The 18,517-nt window shown below is 50.9% G+C and overlaps 1 protein-coding gene across 2 annotated transcripts in view; it reads right to left on the minus strand.

Annotated features, from left to right (window-relative positions):
• Nucleotides 1–15,892, minus strand: part of CNNM4 (cyclin and CBS domain divalent metal cation transport mediator 4) — a 37,457-nt gene extending 21,565 nt beyond the window's left edge. For both annotated transcript variants that reach the window (XM_007197337.3, XM_057557734.1), the window contains exon 1: nt 14,399–15,892. In XM_007197337.3, coding sequence (XP_007197399.2) covers nt 14,399–15,800 — 1,402 coding nt within the window. In that variant the 5' untranslated portion in view covers nt 15,801–15,892. The remainder of the gene's footprint in view (nt 1–14,398) is intronic.
• Nucleotides 15,893–18,517: the final 2,625 nt, after the last annotated feature.

Genomic DNA, 18,517 nt, shown 5'->3' on the forward strand with positions numbered 1-18,517 from the left:
TGGAATCCCAGCTCCTGGCCATCTGGCCTCCCGCCCCAGCCCCCTGCCCCCGAGGAGAAGCCCCTTCCTCACCACTCCCCGCAGGACCGCTCACAGACTCAGCACACTTACTGCCTTTAGAGGCACCTGCTCTTTTGGATCTGTTTGTGCAACCAGCTAATAATCTACGGGCAAATCAACCTAAAAACTGGACCACTGTTAATGAGCCCATATGTTGCATGTTATTCATGAAGAGATAATAGGAAATTCTCTTAAATGTTAACATCAAGATAACATTAATTCTGGGACTAGTTTTCTCCTGAAATAACCTAGTAATCCTATCCCCCGTCACAAAAAAAAAGGTTTTTTGTTTTGTTTCCATTGGTGAAGCCCAGTTGGTTCCTAGTAATCATACACGTTTCCAAATAATTCGTAAACTATTAAAATCATTCTAGACCTTGATATCAAAATCTGAAGGAGAGAAAAAAAAAAAAAAACCCTAAAGAAGGAGAAAAACTGCAGCAACATTTCCCGTGATTTAAGAGGTTTATACTGGTTGTCTGAAGGAGAAGCAGGAAACGGGGAGGCAGAGGGTGAGATAATTACTTGCTATGTTCAAATTTGCTCGCCTAAACTGAAATATTAGTTAAAAGAAGGAAAAAGACTCAATTATTAAGCAATTACTTTTCCTGCCACAACAAACAAACAAAAACCTAACGGGGACACCTTGTAATAATATCTTCCTCAATTGCTTCTTTAATGGCAGAACAAATACTTACAGGCCAATCTCTCTTATGAACGTAGATGCCGAAATTCTAAACAAAGATATTGGCAAATCAAATCCAATGACGCGTAAAAAGAATACATCAGGGCTTCCCTGGTGGCGCAGTGGTTGAGAATCTGCCTGCTAATGCAGGGGACACGGGTTCGAGCCCTGGTCTGGGAAGATCCCACATGCCGCGGAGCAGCTGGGCCCGTGAGCCACAACTACTGAGCCTGCGCGTCTGGAGCCTGTGCCCCGCAACGGGAGGGGCCGCGATAGTGAAAGGCCCGCGCACCGCGATGAAGAGCGGTCCCCGCACCGCGATGAAGAGTGGCCCCCACTTGCCGCAACTAGAGAAAGCCCTCGCACGAACCGAAGACCCAACACAGCCAAAAATAAATAAATAAATAAATAAAGTAGCTATACAATTAAAAAAAAAAAAAAAAAAAAAAAAAGAATACATCACGACTAAGTCAGGTTTATTCCAGTTATACAACAAATGTTTAAGGATTAACGTTCAAAAATCAATCAGGGGGCTTCCCTGGTGGCGCAGTGGTTGAGAATCTGCCTGCCAATTCAGGGGACACGGGTTCGAGCCCTGGTCTGGGAAGATCCCACATGCCACGGAGCAACTGGGCCCGTGAGCCACAACTCCTGAGCCTGCGCGTCTGGAGCCTGTGCTCCGCAACGAGAGAGGCCGCGATAGTGAGAGGCCCGCGCACCGTGATGAAGAGTGGCCCCCGCTTGCCACAGCTGGAGAAAGCCCTGGCACAGAAACAAAGACCTAACACAGCCATAAATAAAATAAATAAATAAAATTTAAAAAAAAATCAATCAGTATAATTCAGAAAAAGGGAGATTAATCATTCAATCATCTCAGCAGATATTTAAATAAGAATGCCCACTGTCACCAGGTCAACATGATCCTATATGTCCTAGGCAGTGAAATAAGGCAAGAACAAGATATAAAATATATAAAGTTTAGCAGTAAATAAATAAAATTTCCATTATTCATAGGCAACATAATTATACGTGTAAAAAAGCCAAAAGAATCTAAAATAAACCATTTGAATTAAATAGTCAGTTTGGCAAGGTCAATGAATTCAGAGTCACTATACAAAAATTAACTACATTTCTCTATACTTGTGAAGTATAATAAAGCATATATCTGGTCTCTGACCCTAGTTCCTGGCACGGAGCTTCAAAAACCCTTGGATTTCCTGAGTGACAGGAGTGTCTTTGTGATGTTAATAAGATGACTCTAGGGAATTCCCTGGTGGTCCAGTGGTTAGGACTCCGTGCCCTCACTGCTGAGGGCCCGGATTCGCTCCCTGGTCGGAGAACTAAGATCCCACAAGTTTCGGGGAGCAGCCAAAAAATAATAATGATAATTTTGATGACTCTAGGTGGGACCCTAGAGAGAGACTGGAGATGGTCACCAGTTAAACTAAAGAGGGCACAAAAGGCCCTACCTCCAGGGAAGGCCAATGACTTAATCAAGCATGCTAAGGAAGTCCTGATGATAAAAACTCTGGATCCCAAAGCTCAGTGGGGCGTCCAGGTTGGTGAACACACCGATGTACCAGGAGGGTGACACACTCTGGCTCCAGAGGGAGAGGGCATGGAAGCTCCCTGTCCCTCAGACAGACCCCATCCTAGGTACATTCTTTAAAATAAAACTAATCGTAAGTGTAGCACTTTCCTGAGTTCTGTGAGCCATTCTAGCGAATTATCAAACCTGAGGGGGAGTCATGAAAACCCCTGAGTGTATAGCCAGTTGGTCAGATGTACACAAGCGGGGGGGTCACCACTTGAGGCTGGCATCTGGGGTGAGAGCCGTCTCTGGAGGACTGAGCCCTTACACCCATGGGGACTGATGCTAACGCCAGGTGGTTGGCACCAGAACTGAACTGCAATACACCCTGGTTGGAACAATCTGCAACAAACAAATGGAAAATAAAATTTTAAAGACACTGCTTAAAATCACCAAATACCTAGCAATAAATCAAGAAAAGAAGTGTAAGACTTCTACACAGAAAATGACTGTATTATTGAAAGAAATTAAGAGAGCATGAACTAATGGAGGGGTAACCATATTTGTAGATTGGAAGATTCATTACTATAAAGATGTCAAGTCTTCAAGTTATCTATAGTCAATGCAATTCCATAAAATTCCCAGGCAAAAAAGGTTAAGAATAGTCAAGACAATCTTGAAGAACAAAGAACAAAGTATCGGACATTATCAGGTACCAAAGCTTACTGTAAAAGTACTGCAATTATGTCAATGCAGCATTGGAACAAGGAAAACTAAAGAGACCAATGGAAGAGGGCCCAGACCTACATATATACCACGGTTCAGTGAGGAAAGGACAGTCCTTTCAATGAGTTCTACTGAAGTAGTTGGACATCCATATGGATTTTTTAAAAAAAGAATCTTGACCTGTAACACATCAAAAACAAAAGTAAACTCCGGAAGGATTATAGATCTCTAAGGTAAACAATACAGCTTCCAGAAGATAACACAGGATTCTAGCTTCCTGACTTTCATATAGGCAAAGAATCTTAAACGGGGAGTCAAAAGCACTAACCACCACAATGGATGATAAGCATATGAGAATGTGCTCAGCATCATTAGTCATGAGGGAAATCTATATTAAAACCACAGTGAGATACCAGCACACACCTGCCTGACGGGTTAACTAAAATAAAGTAAAGAGCCAACAATACCAGAGTTGTGAGCATAGGAGTGGAAACAGATACAAGCACTTTGGAAAACTGTCTCCTCTATGCCTATACGATGCCCTAGCATTTCTACTCCCAGGCATATTCCCAACAGAACTGGCTACATATAGTCACCAGAAGACATGCCAAGAGTGTTCTTCGTGGCATTATTTGTAAGACTCTCGAAGTGGAAACAATCCAAACGTCCACCAACAGTACCATGATGGTGTGTTTCTATCATGGAATACTACACAGCAACGAAAAGAGAATGAACTACAGCTACAAGCAACATGCATGAAGTTCATAACCTTAATGTTGGGCAGAAGGACCCGGACATAAGAGTATATACTATACGATTCACTTATAAAAGTTCAGAAACAGAAAAAATTGACCCATGATGATTTGGGGGGCAGGGGCAGTAACTGGGAGGGTGTGCGGGGGGCTTCTAGGATATTGATAATGTTCTATTTCTTGAGCTCAGAGGTATTTACACAAGGGTGTTCCTTTGCGAAAAACTAGCAAGCTGAATACTTATGATTTAAGCACTTTGCTTCAACACAAAGTTTACTTTAAAACAAATCTAGGAGTTTCCCTGGTGGCGCAGTGGTTAAGAATCCGCCTGCCAATGCAGTGGACACAGGTTCAAGCCCTGGTCTTGGAAGGTCCCACATGCCGCGGAGCAACTAAGCCCATGTGCCACAACTACTGAGCCGGCGCTCTAGAGCCTGCGAGCCACAACTACTGAGCCCGTGTGCCACAACTACTGAAATCCACGCTCCTAGAGTCCGTGCTCTGCAACACGAGAAGCCACCGCAATGAGAAGCCCATGCACCGCAACGAAGAGTAGCCCCCGCTCGCCGCAACTAGAGAAAGTCCACGCACAGCAACGAAGACCCAATGCAGCCAAAACCAAATAAATAAAATTAATAAATTTAAAAAAATAAAAAATAAAATAAATCTAGGTGGTTGCCGAAAGTGAGAGGTTGGGCAAAACAGGTGAAGGTGGTCAAAAGGTACAAATTTCCAGTTATAAGTCCTTAAAATGGGGGATGGGGATGGGGATGGGGGTGGGGGGGGGTGCGGGAGATAAATAAGTCCTGGGGATGTAATGTACAGCATGAGCACTATAGTTTATAGTTAATAAATAATATGTACTGTCTATTTGGAAGTTGCTAAGAGAGTAGACCTTAAAAGTTCTCATCACAAGAAAAAAATTTTTGTAACTATGTGTGGTAATGAATGTTAACTAGACTTAACCGCAATGACCGCTTCACAACATATACATACAGCAAATCATTTTGTTTTATACCTGAAACTGATATAATGTAATCTGTCAATTATATCTCAATTTTTTAAGATGTAGAACTGACAGTAAATTTTCTAGCCTGGGGTTACTGGAATAGCCCAATCTTCTGGTCTCTTTCTCAGTACGTACAACCCCCCTGAGAAGTGACACAGAACAGCAGTCAAGGGCTTGGCCCGTGGAGGGGAGCAGCCTGGGGTGGCCACTTAGCTGTCATGTGGCTGAGAAAGAAAGATTCTCAGCCTCTCTGAGCCTCAGTTCCCTGTCTACAGCGCTTGGAGGATTAATTCAGTATTCAACAAAGGCTAACCATTCATGAAGGCACTTCTTCCTTCTTTAACGATCCCTGCTCTACCCTCTTCCAGAGCTTGGGTCTGGGGCATTTCTGGGGAGACTGGGCCTCTTGGGGAGCCTCAGTCCCTTGGATCCCCCTCTTGTTCCTGCTGCTTTTCTATCACAGCCTCTTGCCTCCCTAACTGGGGCACCAGGGAGGACAGGCGACTGGTGGATCCCGAGATGAAAGAACCCACACAGGGGCGCAGCTGGTAAATGTGGCCATGCTCCTTTCCCAGACATCTCCCCAGAGCAGCGACCCCCAGACTGTGCTTCTGCAGTGAGACCACAAAGGCGCTGGCCATCAGGACGGCTGCCTGAACTTTTCCCAATCTGCGGGAAACAAATAACTGAATGAGGAGCATCTCCTCAGTTTTAAGTTACTCTTCTGGACATTTTTTTTCTTAAGTTCTGGCTTCTCTTACCCTTAACATACACGCTAGGGTCCAGATAAGATGCCATCTGAATTAGCGTGCAATTATATAGCAGGCTCTTTTGACCTCAATGTACTCATAATTCCAAGAAAGACACCACGCCCAGACAGTGGGGCAGCTGCCACCCAAGCCAGTATGTAAGAACCACCGTGGCCCAAGTGGGTGTCAACGCCAACAGGGGTACCTTTTGGATAGTAGTAACAGTAATTTTTAAAACAGCTGACATGTATTGCACAACAACATAGTGCCGGTGCCAGGTGCTGAGCTGAGCCCTGTGCGTGCCCTACCTCGTTCTGTCCTCCCCACAACCTCCGGGTTGGGTGCTGTCATTCGTGTGGATGACCAAATCACCAGCCACCAAAGAGAAATTTCTCTGAGCCCAAAAGTCAGTCACTATTTTAAGCCTTTTACAAAATAAACTCCACTGCACAAGCGTTTGCTCCCTTTTTAAACTTACTCTTGAGAAAGTTTGATGAGAGACGGACGTACATTTAAAGCAGGACTCTAGGTGATGGTGCATATGTGCGTGTGTGTGTGTGTGTGTGTGTGTGAGAGAGAAAGAGAGAGAGGGAGGGAGGGAGAGGGAGCGCCTGCCTGGAGTGGATAAATGTGTGTGTCTGTCTGCCGGTGGGTGTGGGTAAGAGTGTAAAACGATGCCTGAGTGTGTGTGGGATTGAGCCTGCCTGTGTATGAGTGGGTAGGTGGGTACGTATGTGTGCATGTATGTGTGTGCGTGTGTGGACGTGGGTGTGTGTGGGTGTGGATGTAGGTGTGTGGGTGTGGATGTAGGTGTGGGGTCGTGTGTGTGTGTGTGTGTGTGGATGTGGGTGTTTGTGTGTGTGGATGCAGGTGTGGGAGTGAGCCTGCCAGTGTGTGAGTGGGTAGGTGGGTGCATATGTGTGCATGTATGTGTGTGCGTGTGTGGACGTAGGTGTGTGTGAGTGTGGATGTAGCTGTGGGGTCGTATGTGTGAGTGTGTGGACATGGATGTGTGTGGGTGTGGATGTAGGTGTGGGGTTGTGTGTGTGAGTGTGTGGACGTGGGTGTGTGTGGGTGTGGATGTAGGTGTGGGGTCGTGTGAGTGTGTGGACGTGGGTGTGTGTGGGTGTGGATGTAGGTGTGGGGTCGTGTGTGTGCGTGTGTGGACGTGGGTGTTTGTGGGTGTGGATATATGTGTGCATGTATGTGTGTGCGTGTGTGGATGTGGATGTGTGTGGGTGTAGATGTAGGTGTGGGGTCGTGTGTGTGTGTGGACGTGGGTGTTTGTGGGTGTGGATGTAGGTGTGGGGTCGTGTGTGTGAGTGTGTGGACGTGGGTGTGGATGTAGGTGTGGGAGTGAGCCTGCCTGGGGCGGGGCAGGGGGTGGGGGTGGAAGGCTTCCTTCCAACCAAGGCTCCTGGCTGCCAGCTGGCCAGAGACCAGGCGTTCCAGAGAGCCCAGCGAAACCAGTCTTTCGAGAACCCTGCCCAGGTCACAGTAAATAGGCCCTGCAGCAGGGAAGAGACTCTGGCTGTAACCTCTGGGGAATGCTCCAGCAATCCTAGGTTTAACCCCCAACGAAACAGGCTGGCGGCCGCACACCCCAGCCCTCTGGGCTCACCTTGTCAGCCACAGAACGCAGCCCAGCCCTCAGTCTGTGGAAATCCTCCTAGACGCTCCTCCTAAGAATCCCAGGGGTAAAAAGGGATTTCACTTCTTATCAGAGGAGAAATCTGAAGAACCGATCTAAACTGTGTTCCGAAAAGCAGAGCACAAAATTATACATAGACAGTGACTTCAACGTGAAAACACGTAAGGGCAGCTAATGAGAGAGAGCATGGCTGTAAAAATGAAAATGATTTTGAGCCTGTTGTCTTGTTACAAGATTTTTTAAACTTTAAAAAAAAAAAGATTAAATTTCTAAAAAGTGGACTTCCCTGGTGGCGCAGTGGTTAAGAATCCGCCTGCCAATGCAGGAGAGACGGGTTCGATCCCTGGTCTGGGAGGATCCCACATGCCGCGGAGCAACTGGGCCCGTGCGCCACAACTACTGAGCCTGCGCTCTAGAGCCCGCAAGCCACAACTACTGAAGCCCACACGCCTAGAGCCCGTGCTCCACAACAAAGAAAAGCCCCCGCAATGAGAAACCCACGCACTGCAACGAAGAGCAGCCCCTGCTCGCCGCAACTGGAGAGGGCCTGCATGCAGCAACGAAGACCCAATGCAGCCAAAAATAAAATAAATAAATAAATTAAAAAAAAAATTTCTAAAAAGTTATCAAAGTAAATTAAAATATTAAAAGTGCTTCTAAGTCACTGGCTTCTGGATTGTTTGGTTTTGATTTTTGCCTGTTTTCAAAGGCTCTGATAATGATATGTAGGTCTTTTTAATTAACATTAAGGAAAAGAAATTCCATAATGAATGGGACAGGAATAGAGTAAGTAGTCCAGAATCCAGTCTATGAAATGAGCCAGGTGTCCTTTCTGTAGCCACAAAGCCTTTTACAGCTGGATGTCCTGGGATGCTCAGGTGTGATGAGAGGGGTAACCCGAGGTTCAGGACAGGAGAGCAGCCTGTCATAGGGCAGCTGTGCCCAATGGCAGATGGAGGGGCTCGGAGAACAAGGGGAGGGCACTGGATCAGACGGCAGCAACAGCACCAGGAAGCTGCTCCCCGTCCTCTTAGCTGAGGGCCACCTTGGGCACCTCTAGGAAATTCCATAACCCTCACATCCTCCTGGCAAGTTCTGCTGAGAAGCTCAAAACTCCCTAAGGCCAAAGGAAGGCAGAAAGAGAGAGCCAGCCCTAGGACAGGCAAGGCAAGCTGTCCCTCCCAGCAGGCTGGGCTGAAGGAACCAGGGGGCTCCGCTAAAATCAATCACCAAGTCAGCGACAGAAGGGTCCGGTCCACCCTCCCCCTCTAGGCACACTCCCCTCTTAGAGTGTCTGATAAACAGGCTTGCGGCCCCTGCCCTCGAGGAGACAGACTGGCAGGAAAACGTCATGCGAGGCACCATTCCCTTCCCTCAAGGATGTCATAGCTGTTCAGTTACCTGGCTCATCAGCATGACAGCACTACCTCGGGGGACGGGCACACAGCGGTGGCACCTCCCAGCCCCTCTGGAAAGGGCTGAGAGGCGGTCACAGTATGCAGAAGCAGTTTCCCCCATAGTTGGCACCAAGGACTGAGAAGCTCATTTCTCACCCTGTGGTCTCGTCCAAGTGCTCCCAGAACAAGAGACACAGACATGAAAAGTGCTGTGTCTATTCCCCCTCGAAGATAGAGCTGAAATGTCAGCTTTCTACTGACAAGACAAGCAAGGCTCCGGCTTCCGGAGGGTCCCCTGCCCCTTATCCACTTCTCCTGCAGGACACAGGAGAAGTGTGGTTTTGTGTTTCTGTGCACTGTTTTCAATATTAAACATCTGTCCAATACCTCCTGCCCAGACCAGAGGAGTCCAGGAAAACTCTAGAGCTGGTCTTTTGGATTAGAAATACTAGACTTTTGACAAGTAAAGATCTAAGAAGCTCTTATTAGGGCCTGGCCGTAAGGCAGAGCCTTCCAGTACACAAATAAGAGCTTGAGGAAGAGATCTGTAAATAGAAGATGGGTGAGGTGCTCTCAGCTCTGGCTCCCCTATGGAAGCCGGCCCACGGGCTGCACATGCACCGCACTGAAGAGAAAGTGAGCAGCAAGCTGGCCAGTGCTTTGTCAGTTGCCCCGCTGGCATCTCTGCCCCGACAGGCAGCTCCTGTCACTCACTCAGATACACTTGCCCCCGGGGAAGCTTCTTGAGATCAGATCACCAGCTCAGTTCAAGAGTGTTTCCAGGTGGAGCTGTCCGAGATCAGGTGTAGAGCTGCCTTCGCTCTCCACTCTGGAGGCCGCCCTCTCCCAGAACCTCGGGACCACTGTCCCATCCCACAGCTGGGCTCAGCACTCGCCCTATGCGACCTCCCCAGGAGGCTCCCCAAACCAGGCCTGCGTGGCTCTTTCTCATCTCCCCAGGGAGCCGCTTCGGCCGGCGGGCTTCTCCACGCCTGCCTGCTCTCAGTTGGCTCCCAAACCTTTCAGCCGGGTCCCGCCTCACTCCCGAGCCCCACGTGGCCCTTCCCCTGCATACCTGCCTGGATGGACTGCACCCTCGTGCTGCTTGGGGTGGCCCAGGGCCAGCAGCACGGGCATCATCCGAGAGCTTGTCAGAAAGGCAGACCCTTGGGCCGCACCCCAAACCCACTGAGTTCTCATCTGCGTTTGAACAGAATACCTAGGCGGTCGGACATTCGTTGAAGTGCCAGACGCTCCGGTGCACACAATGCTGGGCACAGAAGTCTGATAACGGGTCACACCCGTTATTATTTAGCACCACCCCTCCCTCCGCCCTCACCAAACTGGCTCTGCTCCCTCCTCTGCCCACTCCCGTCAAATGACATCATCAACTTGAATCCCAGGCAAAAAACCTCAGACGTTCACAACTACTTCCCACCCCGACTCCAACATCTCCGTAGTAATCACTGGGCCCTGTCATTCTGACTGCAGAAGCGTCTGGAGGCCTAGGCCTTCCCGGGTCCCACCGTGCCTACCTGTCTCCCTGGCAGACAGCGGCTGCTGTGAACAGGGCTGTGTTAGTCCTCTGACTCCCAGTAGCTAGCACACCATCTGACACACAGGCTTCCAAAAGTTAGATGTTTGTTGAACAAATGAAAAGAACAAGCAGGTGGAGGGAAATAAGATACTTAAGGTGCGCCAGACGGTAGGAACCCAAAGCAAATGCAAAAATTATGCAGTGTTCTTTCCAGCCTGTATAAAGCTGTTTCAGGAATAATATTAAGCAGGTGGGGAAAATGTGATGTGACAGAGCTGGAAATATGGGAGGAGTTTTCGATGAAATTATTTCTAGCTTTTTCCCTCCAAAGTATATAACTCACTAACTGTCTATGAGGAGCAGTAATAGGTGCAAGGTTACCCCAGGGGTCAGTGACCACTGACTAAAGAAGAGCTGAATGCCTGGGAGGGGCAGGAATGCCCCGGAGGGAGGGGGAGGGAGGGGCACAACGGAAGCTGGAGGGTGGGTTTCAATGAGGGGCGGAGCTTCCAAACTCTCAAGTGGAGAGTTCATTCATTACTGTGCTTCCAGAGTCTGGGGGAGCAACTGTGGTGAAGGAAAAACACAGCAGGGCCAGGAGCAGCCCAGGGAAGCTTCGTTTTAAGATTTTGAGCTGTAGCCAAACTCAACCAAAACGCCCAGTACTGCGAACATTCTAGGCGAGGTTTAAGTGGAAGGACCAAGGTTCAAATTGCAGGAGCCTCTCAGTGGCCTCACAGCTCTCACCAATTAGCGAGTCTTACTCCTGAGGGCCTGCAGCACCAGGCATCCTGTCTGGCACATAGCACGGGGTTCAGTAAACGGTGACAGCTGCCTTGAGTTGGAAGGCAGAAGCGGCTGGGAAGCTGTCACCTCGTTGCTTTGGTCCCTAGGCGAAGCTCAGCGCCCCCAGGCCTGCAATGACTCTCTGAGCCTGTCTCTAAGTGTGTAGGAGCATATTCATGACTCTCACTAATGAGTGAAGCCATGTCAGCTCTTGATGGTCAAAGACCGCTTATTCACCGAGAAACTGAAGCACAGGGAAGGAGAACCAAGACCCCACACTCTGCTTCTCAGTCCCTGACCTGAACCTCTGATACATGTGTCACTGCAGGAGCACCTCCTGGCTTTCTTGGGGCAGCTGGAAATGTCAAGTCCCTGGATAACAGCACAACACACCCATTTTTCTTTATCCCTTATCAGCTCGTCAAAATTCTAAGACTTCTGGGATGTGGATAATTCTCTCTCAAACCTGACAGGTCATTCGTTCATTCAGTGACTTTTTATTGAGGTCTTACTATGTGCCAAGAACCATGTTACGTGCCAGGGATATATTGGTGAATAGAACTTAGAGCCCTGCCCTTTGGAACTTACATTCTAGTGGGAGGAGACAGACAATAAAAAACAAACTCGTAAATTGTACAGTTGTTAGAAAGTGATATGAGAAAAAGAAAAATGAGCACAGGGTAGGTCTGGGTAGATCAGGAAGGTCAGGGTGGGAAGGGGGTTACAGTTTTAACTAGGGTGACAGGAAGGCCTCACTGAGAACGTGAAGTTGAAGCAGACCTGAGGGAGGGGAGAGTAAGCCATGCAAAGTCTGGGAAGAACATTCCAGCCTGAGGGAACACCCAGGGCAAAGGCTCTAGGGTGGGAGTGTCCTCAAGGCCAGCAAGGCCAGCAGGGCTTGCCAGAGAGAGCCATTCACTTGTAGCTCATTCATTGTTTAACAAACATTTACTGTTAATTTCTTCCCTAGCAACTGAGTGGAGAAAACACTAATAAGGCATGATCCCAACCCTCAAGGAGCTTATAATGCTAGTGGGTAAGGTGGAGATAAAATGACCTTAAAAGAGGATTACACCCGCAGCCGAGAGACTCTGGCAGAATTCAGGACCCTCACCCAACTTGGAGGTGCCAAAGGGTCCCCTGAAGCACAGAAAAGACCCTTGGCTAGACTAGGCAGGCACCCTGGCCCCGATTTTGGTGCTGCTGACAAGGCTGGCTGTGTTAACCTGGCTTGTTGGTTTTTCTTAGCTAAAAAAGAAGCCTTCCAAACACCAGATTTGTAAAGAAAATCCTTTAAGTTGCAGATGTACACTAAGCGTTTGCCGTGTCCTGGAGGGCCTTAGACTGAAAAGGTAGATGCCAGATGGAAAGATCTGGCAGAGGTCACACTGCGGGGAGCCCAGCATGGCAACGAGGTAAGACTGGGAACAAGGAAGTGATGGTGTAACACCCCGGGTACGTCCACTCGGGGTGACCATCCATCACACTCGCATCTCCAGGGCCTCACACTGCGTAGGGCAGACCGTGCCTGTGTTTCCATGGAATTACCAGCACCCCCTCCAGGCCTCAGTCTCAAGCTGCAAGCCTGTTAAGGAGGAGAGTCCAGTGGACTAAAATGTGCATCCGCAGAGCCCCACTCAGCAGCGCTCTGGCCTGAGAGATGCTAGCTCTGTTTCCTCAGCTTCAGGAAACGGTACTTTTTTTTTTTTTTTTTTTTTTTAAGATGAGTCCAAAGGTGGCCCTGCCAAGACCCAGGACGCTCCCACCCTGCTGATCAGGGTGGGAAGAAGCCTGACCAAGCCAATCCATACAGGTTGGATCCAGATTCGGGCTGAATGATGCAAACGTGCTGGTCGGGTGTGTCACCAGCAACAGTCCCAAAGACCATCGAGGTGGTGAGGAGGAAGCTGCCCTTGTGAGTCCTAACCCGGCTCCTGACCAAGCAACAGGGGAGAGGTCCTCTGGGCCTAGAGGCTGCAGGGTGGGGTGGGGCTCAAATCCTCAGCGCTCTTCCGTTCAGACTCTGAAGCTCCCCCCAGGCTGTGCCGTCACCACCGGTCCCTCTGCAGTGAGACGAACCTTACTGGGCTGTCTCCCACTCAAGTCCTCCTCAGCTCTGACGCTGAGATTCAGTCTGTCAAACTGAAAAAGGGAAGGTACCTGGCCCTGACCCTGACCCCAGCATCCTTGCCAGGCCAGCTCCTCCCAAACCCACTCCATCACCCACTGACCCAAGCCAGTTCAAGCTCTCCTCCACGCTCGGTTCCAGAAATGACTGAAAAGGGTCTGGGCTCTTGCTCCCAGCTAGAAGCTAGAAGGCCTCAGCCAGAGGGAGTTCCACCTACGGGAAACAAAGCAAAGTCCCCAGGTTTAGGATAAGGTCCCTCTCCCTCTTCCCCCATTCCTTTATAGAGAGCTTCCCTTTCTGCCTCCTCTCGCCCTTTGGCCTAGGAGGGTTTTACTCCATAATTGGTTTGTTTACTGTCACTCTGAAGGCTTCGGACTGGCAGAGGTAGGAGAAAAGTTTTGTTGGAAGTAAGGAAAGGGGTGTGCGCCCTGAGCTCTGAGGCTGGTGAGTAAACCCGCCGAGTGTCTAACTACCTGAAAATTGGCCAAGAACCCGTGTGAGAAAAAAACACAAGGCAATGCAAGGCCCGCTGAAGATTCCCAGCACACCACAGGAGGGAAGCTTATGTTTGGCGCCTGGGAAAGACAGAACAATAACCGAAACTTAATCGGCTTGCTTCTGCTGAATAGTCGAAAAGCGTTACTTGGCATTGTTCTGAGCGGGGAGCCAACTAGAGCCCTCCCAATTCGGCTTCTGTGGGCCAGGAGCTCCAGTGACACTGTTCCCCTGCTCCAAAACCTTCCATAGCTCCAAGCTTCCAGCAGGCTGACTGCCCTGACTTTCAGGCTCTTCCTGAGGCCCCAGATGACTCAGTCTCTCCCCCACTGACCAGTGATCAGCAGAGCCTGTACCCATAGGAACAGGACCACCTGCTGGGCCACAAGCACATCCTTTGCTCCCCAACTCAACTTCTCTGCTCGAGGTGTTCCCTCTGCCTCAAGTACCAAGTCTCCCCACCTTTCAAGGCTCTCCTCAAATATTCCCTCCCCTGTGAAGGTTTTCCCAGTTCCCCGGCCCCTTCCCCACCCGACCCCTTCCCCACCCGACCCCAGTGCGACGTGCTGGCGCCGGTTCCTTGCCCTAATCTCCATGCCCTGGTGTTGGCCTCTTCTGAGGCATTAGCTTCCCTCTGTCTGGCTCCCAAGTGGGTGAGTGTGTCTTGCTCTGCTTTGATTCACCTGAAGCACAAAGCACAGCTCCTGGCAGACAGCAGATGCTTAAGAACTGTTTCTGCTGCCCTGAGTACCGTTCACCTCAGAGGCATAGGAGGTGCTGAGCAAAGGGACACAGAGTCACGCGAATGGAACGCTAAGATCCGCAGACACAAACCAGGCAAGGATACGCACGACACCACAAAGAGTGAAGCGGGAGCTGCATCAGGCCTTACCCTTCTTGAACTCCTCCAGCATGGCATCCAGCTTGGTATCGTGGAAGACGAAGTGCACCGGGTGGTTGTAGAAGCGGGTGATGGTCTTGAGGGGGGTGCAGTCATCGGGGTCCACGAAGGCCAAGTCTTTGACGTAGAGAATATCTACGATGTTGGACTGCTCATCTTCATACACGGGGATGCGCGTGTAGCCGCTTTCCATAATCTCCGACATGGTGTTGAAGTCCAGGATGGCATCGCTCCGGATCATGAAGCAGTCGTGGAGCTGGGTCATGATATCCTCCACAGTTTTGGTCCGGAGTTCCAGGGCACCCTGGATCATGTTCAGCTCCTCTTTCACGAGGTCATTATAGGGCTCCGTCACCTTCAACATCTCCATCAGCTTCTCCCGATTGTAAACGGTGCGGATCTCCTGACCCAGGAAAAAGTCCAGGAGCTTGCTGATGGGGAAACTGAGGGGGAAGGTGAGTAGCATAAAGAATTTGGTGAGAATGATGGTGTTGGCGCCCACAGCCAGCCCATGTCGGGAGCACAGGGCCTGAGGCACAATCTCCCCAAAGATGACAATGCCAATGGTGGAGAAGACCACGGCCACCAGCCCAGAGCCGATGAGGTTATCTACAAGGATGGTGAGGGAGGTGTTGACCAGCACGTTTCCCAGGAGCAGGGAGCAGAGCAAGTAGTTGCCCTTGCGTCGGATGGGCTCGATCTTGCGAGCATAGCGCCTCTCCTTCTGAGTGCCACAGTTCTGCACGATGCGCAGCTCCATGGGGTCCAGGGCCATAAGCCCCAGATTGAGGCCAGAAAATATGCCCGACAGCACCATCAGCACCAAAATGAGGAGGATGTGCAGCCAGAGGGGCAGGAACCTCCCAGCCTCCTCCACCATGAAGAGCAGCGAGTCCTTGTCCGTCCACTTCTGCCAGGGTCCGTCCACGCCGGCCCGGGTGCACAGCGCATACAGCTTCATGTTCTCGCTCCTCCGGAGGAACTTAGTGAGCACCACCAGCATCCCGGACGTGTCCCCGCGGCTCACGTTGACCAGCTTCTGGACGACCAGGTCCTTGGTGAGCTCGGGGCAGCTGGTGGAGTTGTGGATGGTCTCGGCGTTGTCCACCTCGGTGAAGGAGATCAGGTTGCTGGAGAAGGAGCCCAGCCTCTGGCCGTACAGCCTCAGGTTCACCGTGCTGCCCTCGGACACGAAGATGATGCCATCCGAGTTTATCCCACACGATTTGTTGCAGCTCGCCAGCCTCATGCCCAGGATCGCGCTCCGCTGGGGGTCGCCCTGGCCGCGGGCCCCCCGCGCCCACAGCAGCACCAGCAGCACCGGCGCCACCAGGAGGAGGCGCCCTCGGGCCGGCCCGCCGCCCGGGCGCCCGCCCCCGCCCACCGGCGCCATGTTGCTCCGGCTCGGCCGCCGCCGCTCCCCGCGCCCCTCCGCGCAGCCCCTCTCACGCCGTCGCTCCTGCCGCTCCGCCGCCGCCGAGCCAACTGCCCGGGCCGCCGGCCTGACGTCAGGTCAGCGACCCGCCCGCCCACGCCCCGCCCCTCATTTGCATGGGAGGCCCCGCCCCCTGGCGCGCGGCTCCAGCGCCCTCCCTTAAGGAGGTCCGGCATTTAAGGTGGCGCGGCGAGGGAGCGCGGGAGCCTCGGGCGAGCGCACGCCCCGCCCTTCTCCTCGCACGCCTTTCCGCTCTCTCGGCTGGTCCCTCTTTCCTCCTCCCCGACCTGCTCTCTCGACCACGTAGTTCCTCTTCCGCAGCCCAGCCTGGGCTCGGTTGCTGGGCTCCTTCCCCTTCCCCAGAAATCTGCAGCTCGGGGCGGTGGCCCTTCTCTGCAAGAACCTCTCGGAAGCTGCACCGCGTTGTGCTCGGGCGAGAAAATTGATTTTCTGCTATGAAAAAAGAAAAGGAGAACCTGAGGGCATAGACCTGAGGGAGGTCTTCAAGTTCACCGGCATTGTTCTGGCACTCCCGGGGGTTTTGCCCACCTTGTCCCAAGACCAGAAGTGGGTTCCCCAGGCCCAGGCCCGGGGTCTCCTTCGGGGGCCAGTGGAGGGAAAATCTGGGGAACTGGAGCTGTAGGATGTACCCGCGGATAGAAGGGCCAGGGTCTGACCTGGGCTTATCTCCTGTCGTTTCTATTTAGGACACAAATATTGAGCACCTACTACGGTCACTTGTTCCAGGCTCAAACAGTACAGCAGTGAATGAGTCAAAGTTCCTGCCCCCTGGAGTTTGCAGTCTAGGATAGAAAACCGGCAATAAACAAACGCGTACATAATATTTTTTTAATCTTCCCAACAACCCTAAGAGGTAGTGTTATTATTTCCATATTACAGATGAAGAAATTGAGTCTAGGCACAAATCAGAGCCCACCCAGACTGTTATCTTAAGAGCAGGCCTGTGTGACTTTGGGTAAGGCAAGTTGGAATGTCTCTCAGCCCCATTTTCTTCATCTGTAAAATGGGGATAAGAATGATAACACAGCACCATTTCACTAAGCTTGTGGGAACAGCTGGCCTAGGCATTGAACAGGACAGAACAACTCTGTGAATGTTCTTTGACTATGCAGCTGTTGTTGTTATTGTTGTTGCTGTTATTATCTGCCCTGCTGGGACCAAACCCCTAACCCCAAATTGTGGTGACTGACCCTGGGGCAGCTGCATGTGGAAACAAGCTGAGACGCTCAGCGCCAGGCCCAGCCCTGAAATGACTGCTTCCTGGGCGGCCCTACCTCGATGTCAGTCGGCAACTATGAATTGAGCACCAAGCACTCAGGATGTGGGGGGAAAGACCAACCGCAGCTGCCATCCAGTTTGGGAGAAGGAGAGAGACAGACAAACATCCTTATAATTGCAGAGGTGTGCTGACAGGAGGATCAGGTACCAGGTTGACCACTGGGTCTTGGAGCAGGTTTTTTCCCAGCCCTGGAGACACAGAATCCATTTCACTCTCTCCCTGCACAAACACTTGTGTTTATTTTTATTACGGTATACTGTTTGCCAATAAAAGCAACAATCAATACCAGCCGGAAGGAAAGGAAACTAAACAGAGAGGAACAATAATATAGTGTTTTAGGAGGAGGCGTGGTGGCAGAGGCCTGATGCAACTAAGCCCTGTTAGCAGGGGTAGAGGGTGCTGTGTGCTAGGCCAGCCTGAAGCGACCCCTTGCAGGTGCCTCACTTCATATTCCATAGTGAGTGTCCAGCCTGCCAGTTTTCCAGAAAACAGGAGCCTCAGATGGGCACTGGCCGACACAGAATAAAAGCAGAGGGCTTTCCTGGTGGCGCAGTGGTTAAGAATCTGCCTGCCAATGCAAGGGACACAGGTTCATGCCCTGGCCTGGGAAGACCCCACATGCCGCGGAGCAACTAAGCCCGTGCACCACAACCACTGAGCCCACATGCCACAACTACTGAAGCCTGCGCGCCTAGAGCCTGTGCTCTACAACAAGAGAAGCCACGACAATGAGAAGCCCGTGCACTGCAACGAAGAGTAGCCCCTGCTTGCCACAACTAGAGAAAGCCCGTGCACAGCAACGAAGACCCAACACAGGCAAAAAGAAAGAAAGAAAAGTAGAAAGCAGAACTTTTGACCAGCTGTTCCCTCCCATGTCCACTGACCAGCATGAGCCACCTACATCACCTCAGAGCAAGCCCAGCTCTCAGGGATGCTTCTGCCCTCATCTCTTTCCAGCCAGCTTTAGGACCAGTGCCCTCCCCCACGGTACTTAGAGACTTTCCCATTCTATTATCGACCCACTGGCTATTTTTATTTTGCCCTTTTCAGACTATCTGTACTCAGAAACATTCTATGCATGCTCTGAGCCCAATGACAGAAGCCAGCAAAGGGAAGGAAAAAATAAATTTTCAAGATACTTGGGTTAAAAATGCCAGGGGTGGTGAAGATTTGGTAGGAAAAATCAGTCTCTGCTAAAGTTCATTTAATTACACCCATCCTGGGCTTCCCTGGTGGCACAGTGGTTAAGAATCCGCCTGCCAATGCAGGGGACACAGGTTTGAGCCCTGGTCTGGGAAGATCCCACATGCCGCGGAGCAACTAAGCCCGTGTGCCACAACTACTGAGCCTGCGCTCTAGAACCCGCAAACTGCAA

This window comes from Balaenoptera acutorostrata, chromosome 12 (assembly GCF_949987535.1).
Source record: "Balaenoptera acutorostrata chromosome 12, mBalAcu1.1, whole genome shotgun sequence".
NCBI lineage: Eukaryota > Metazoa > Chordata > Mammalia > Artiodactyla > Balaenopteridae > Balaenoptera > Balaenoptera acutorostrata.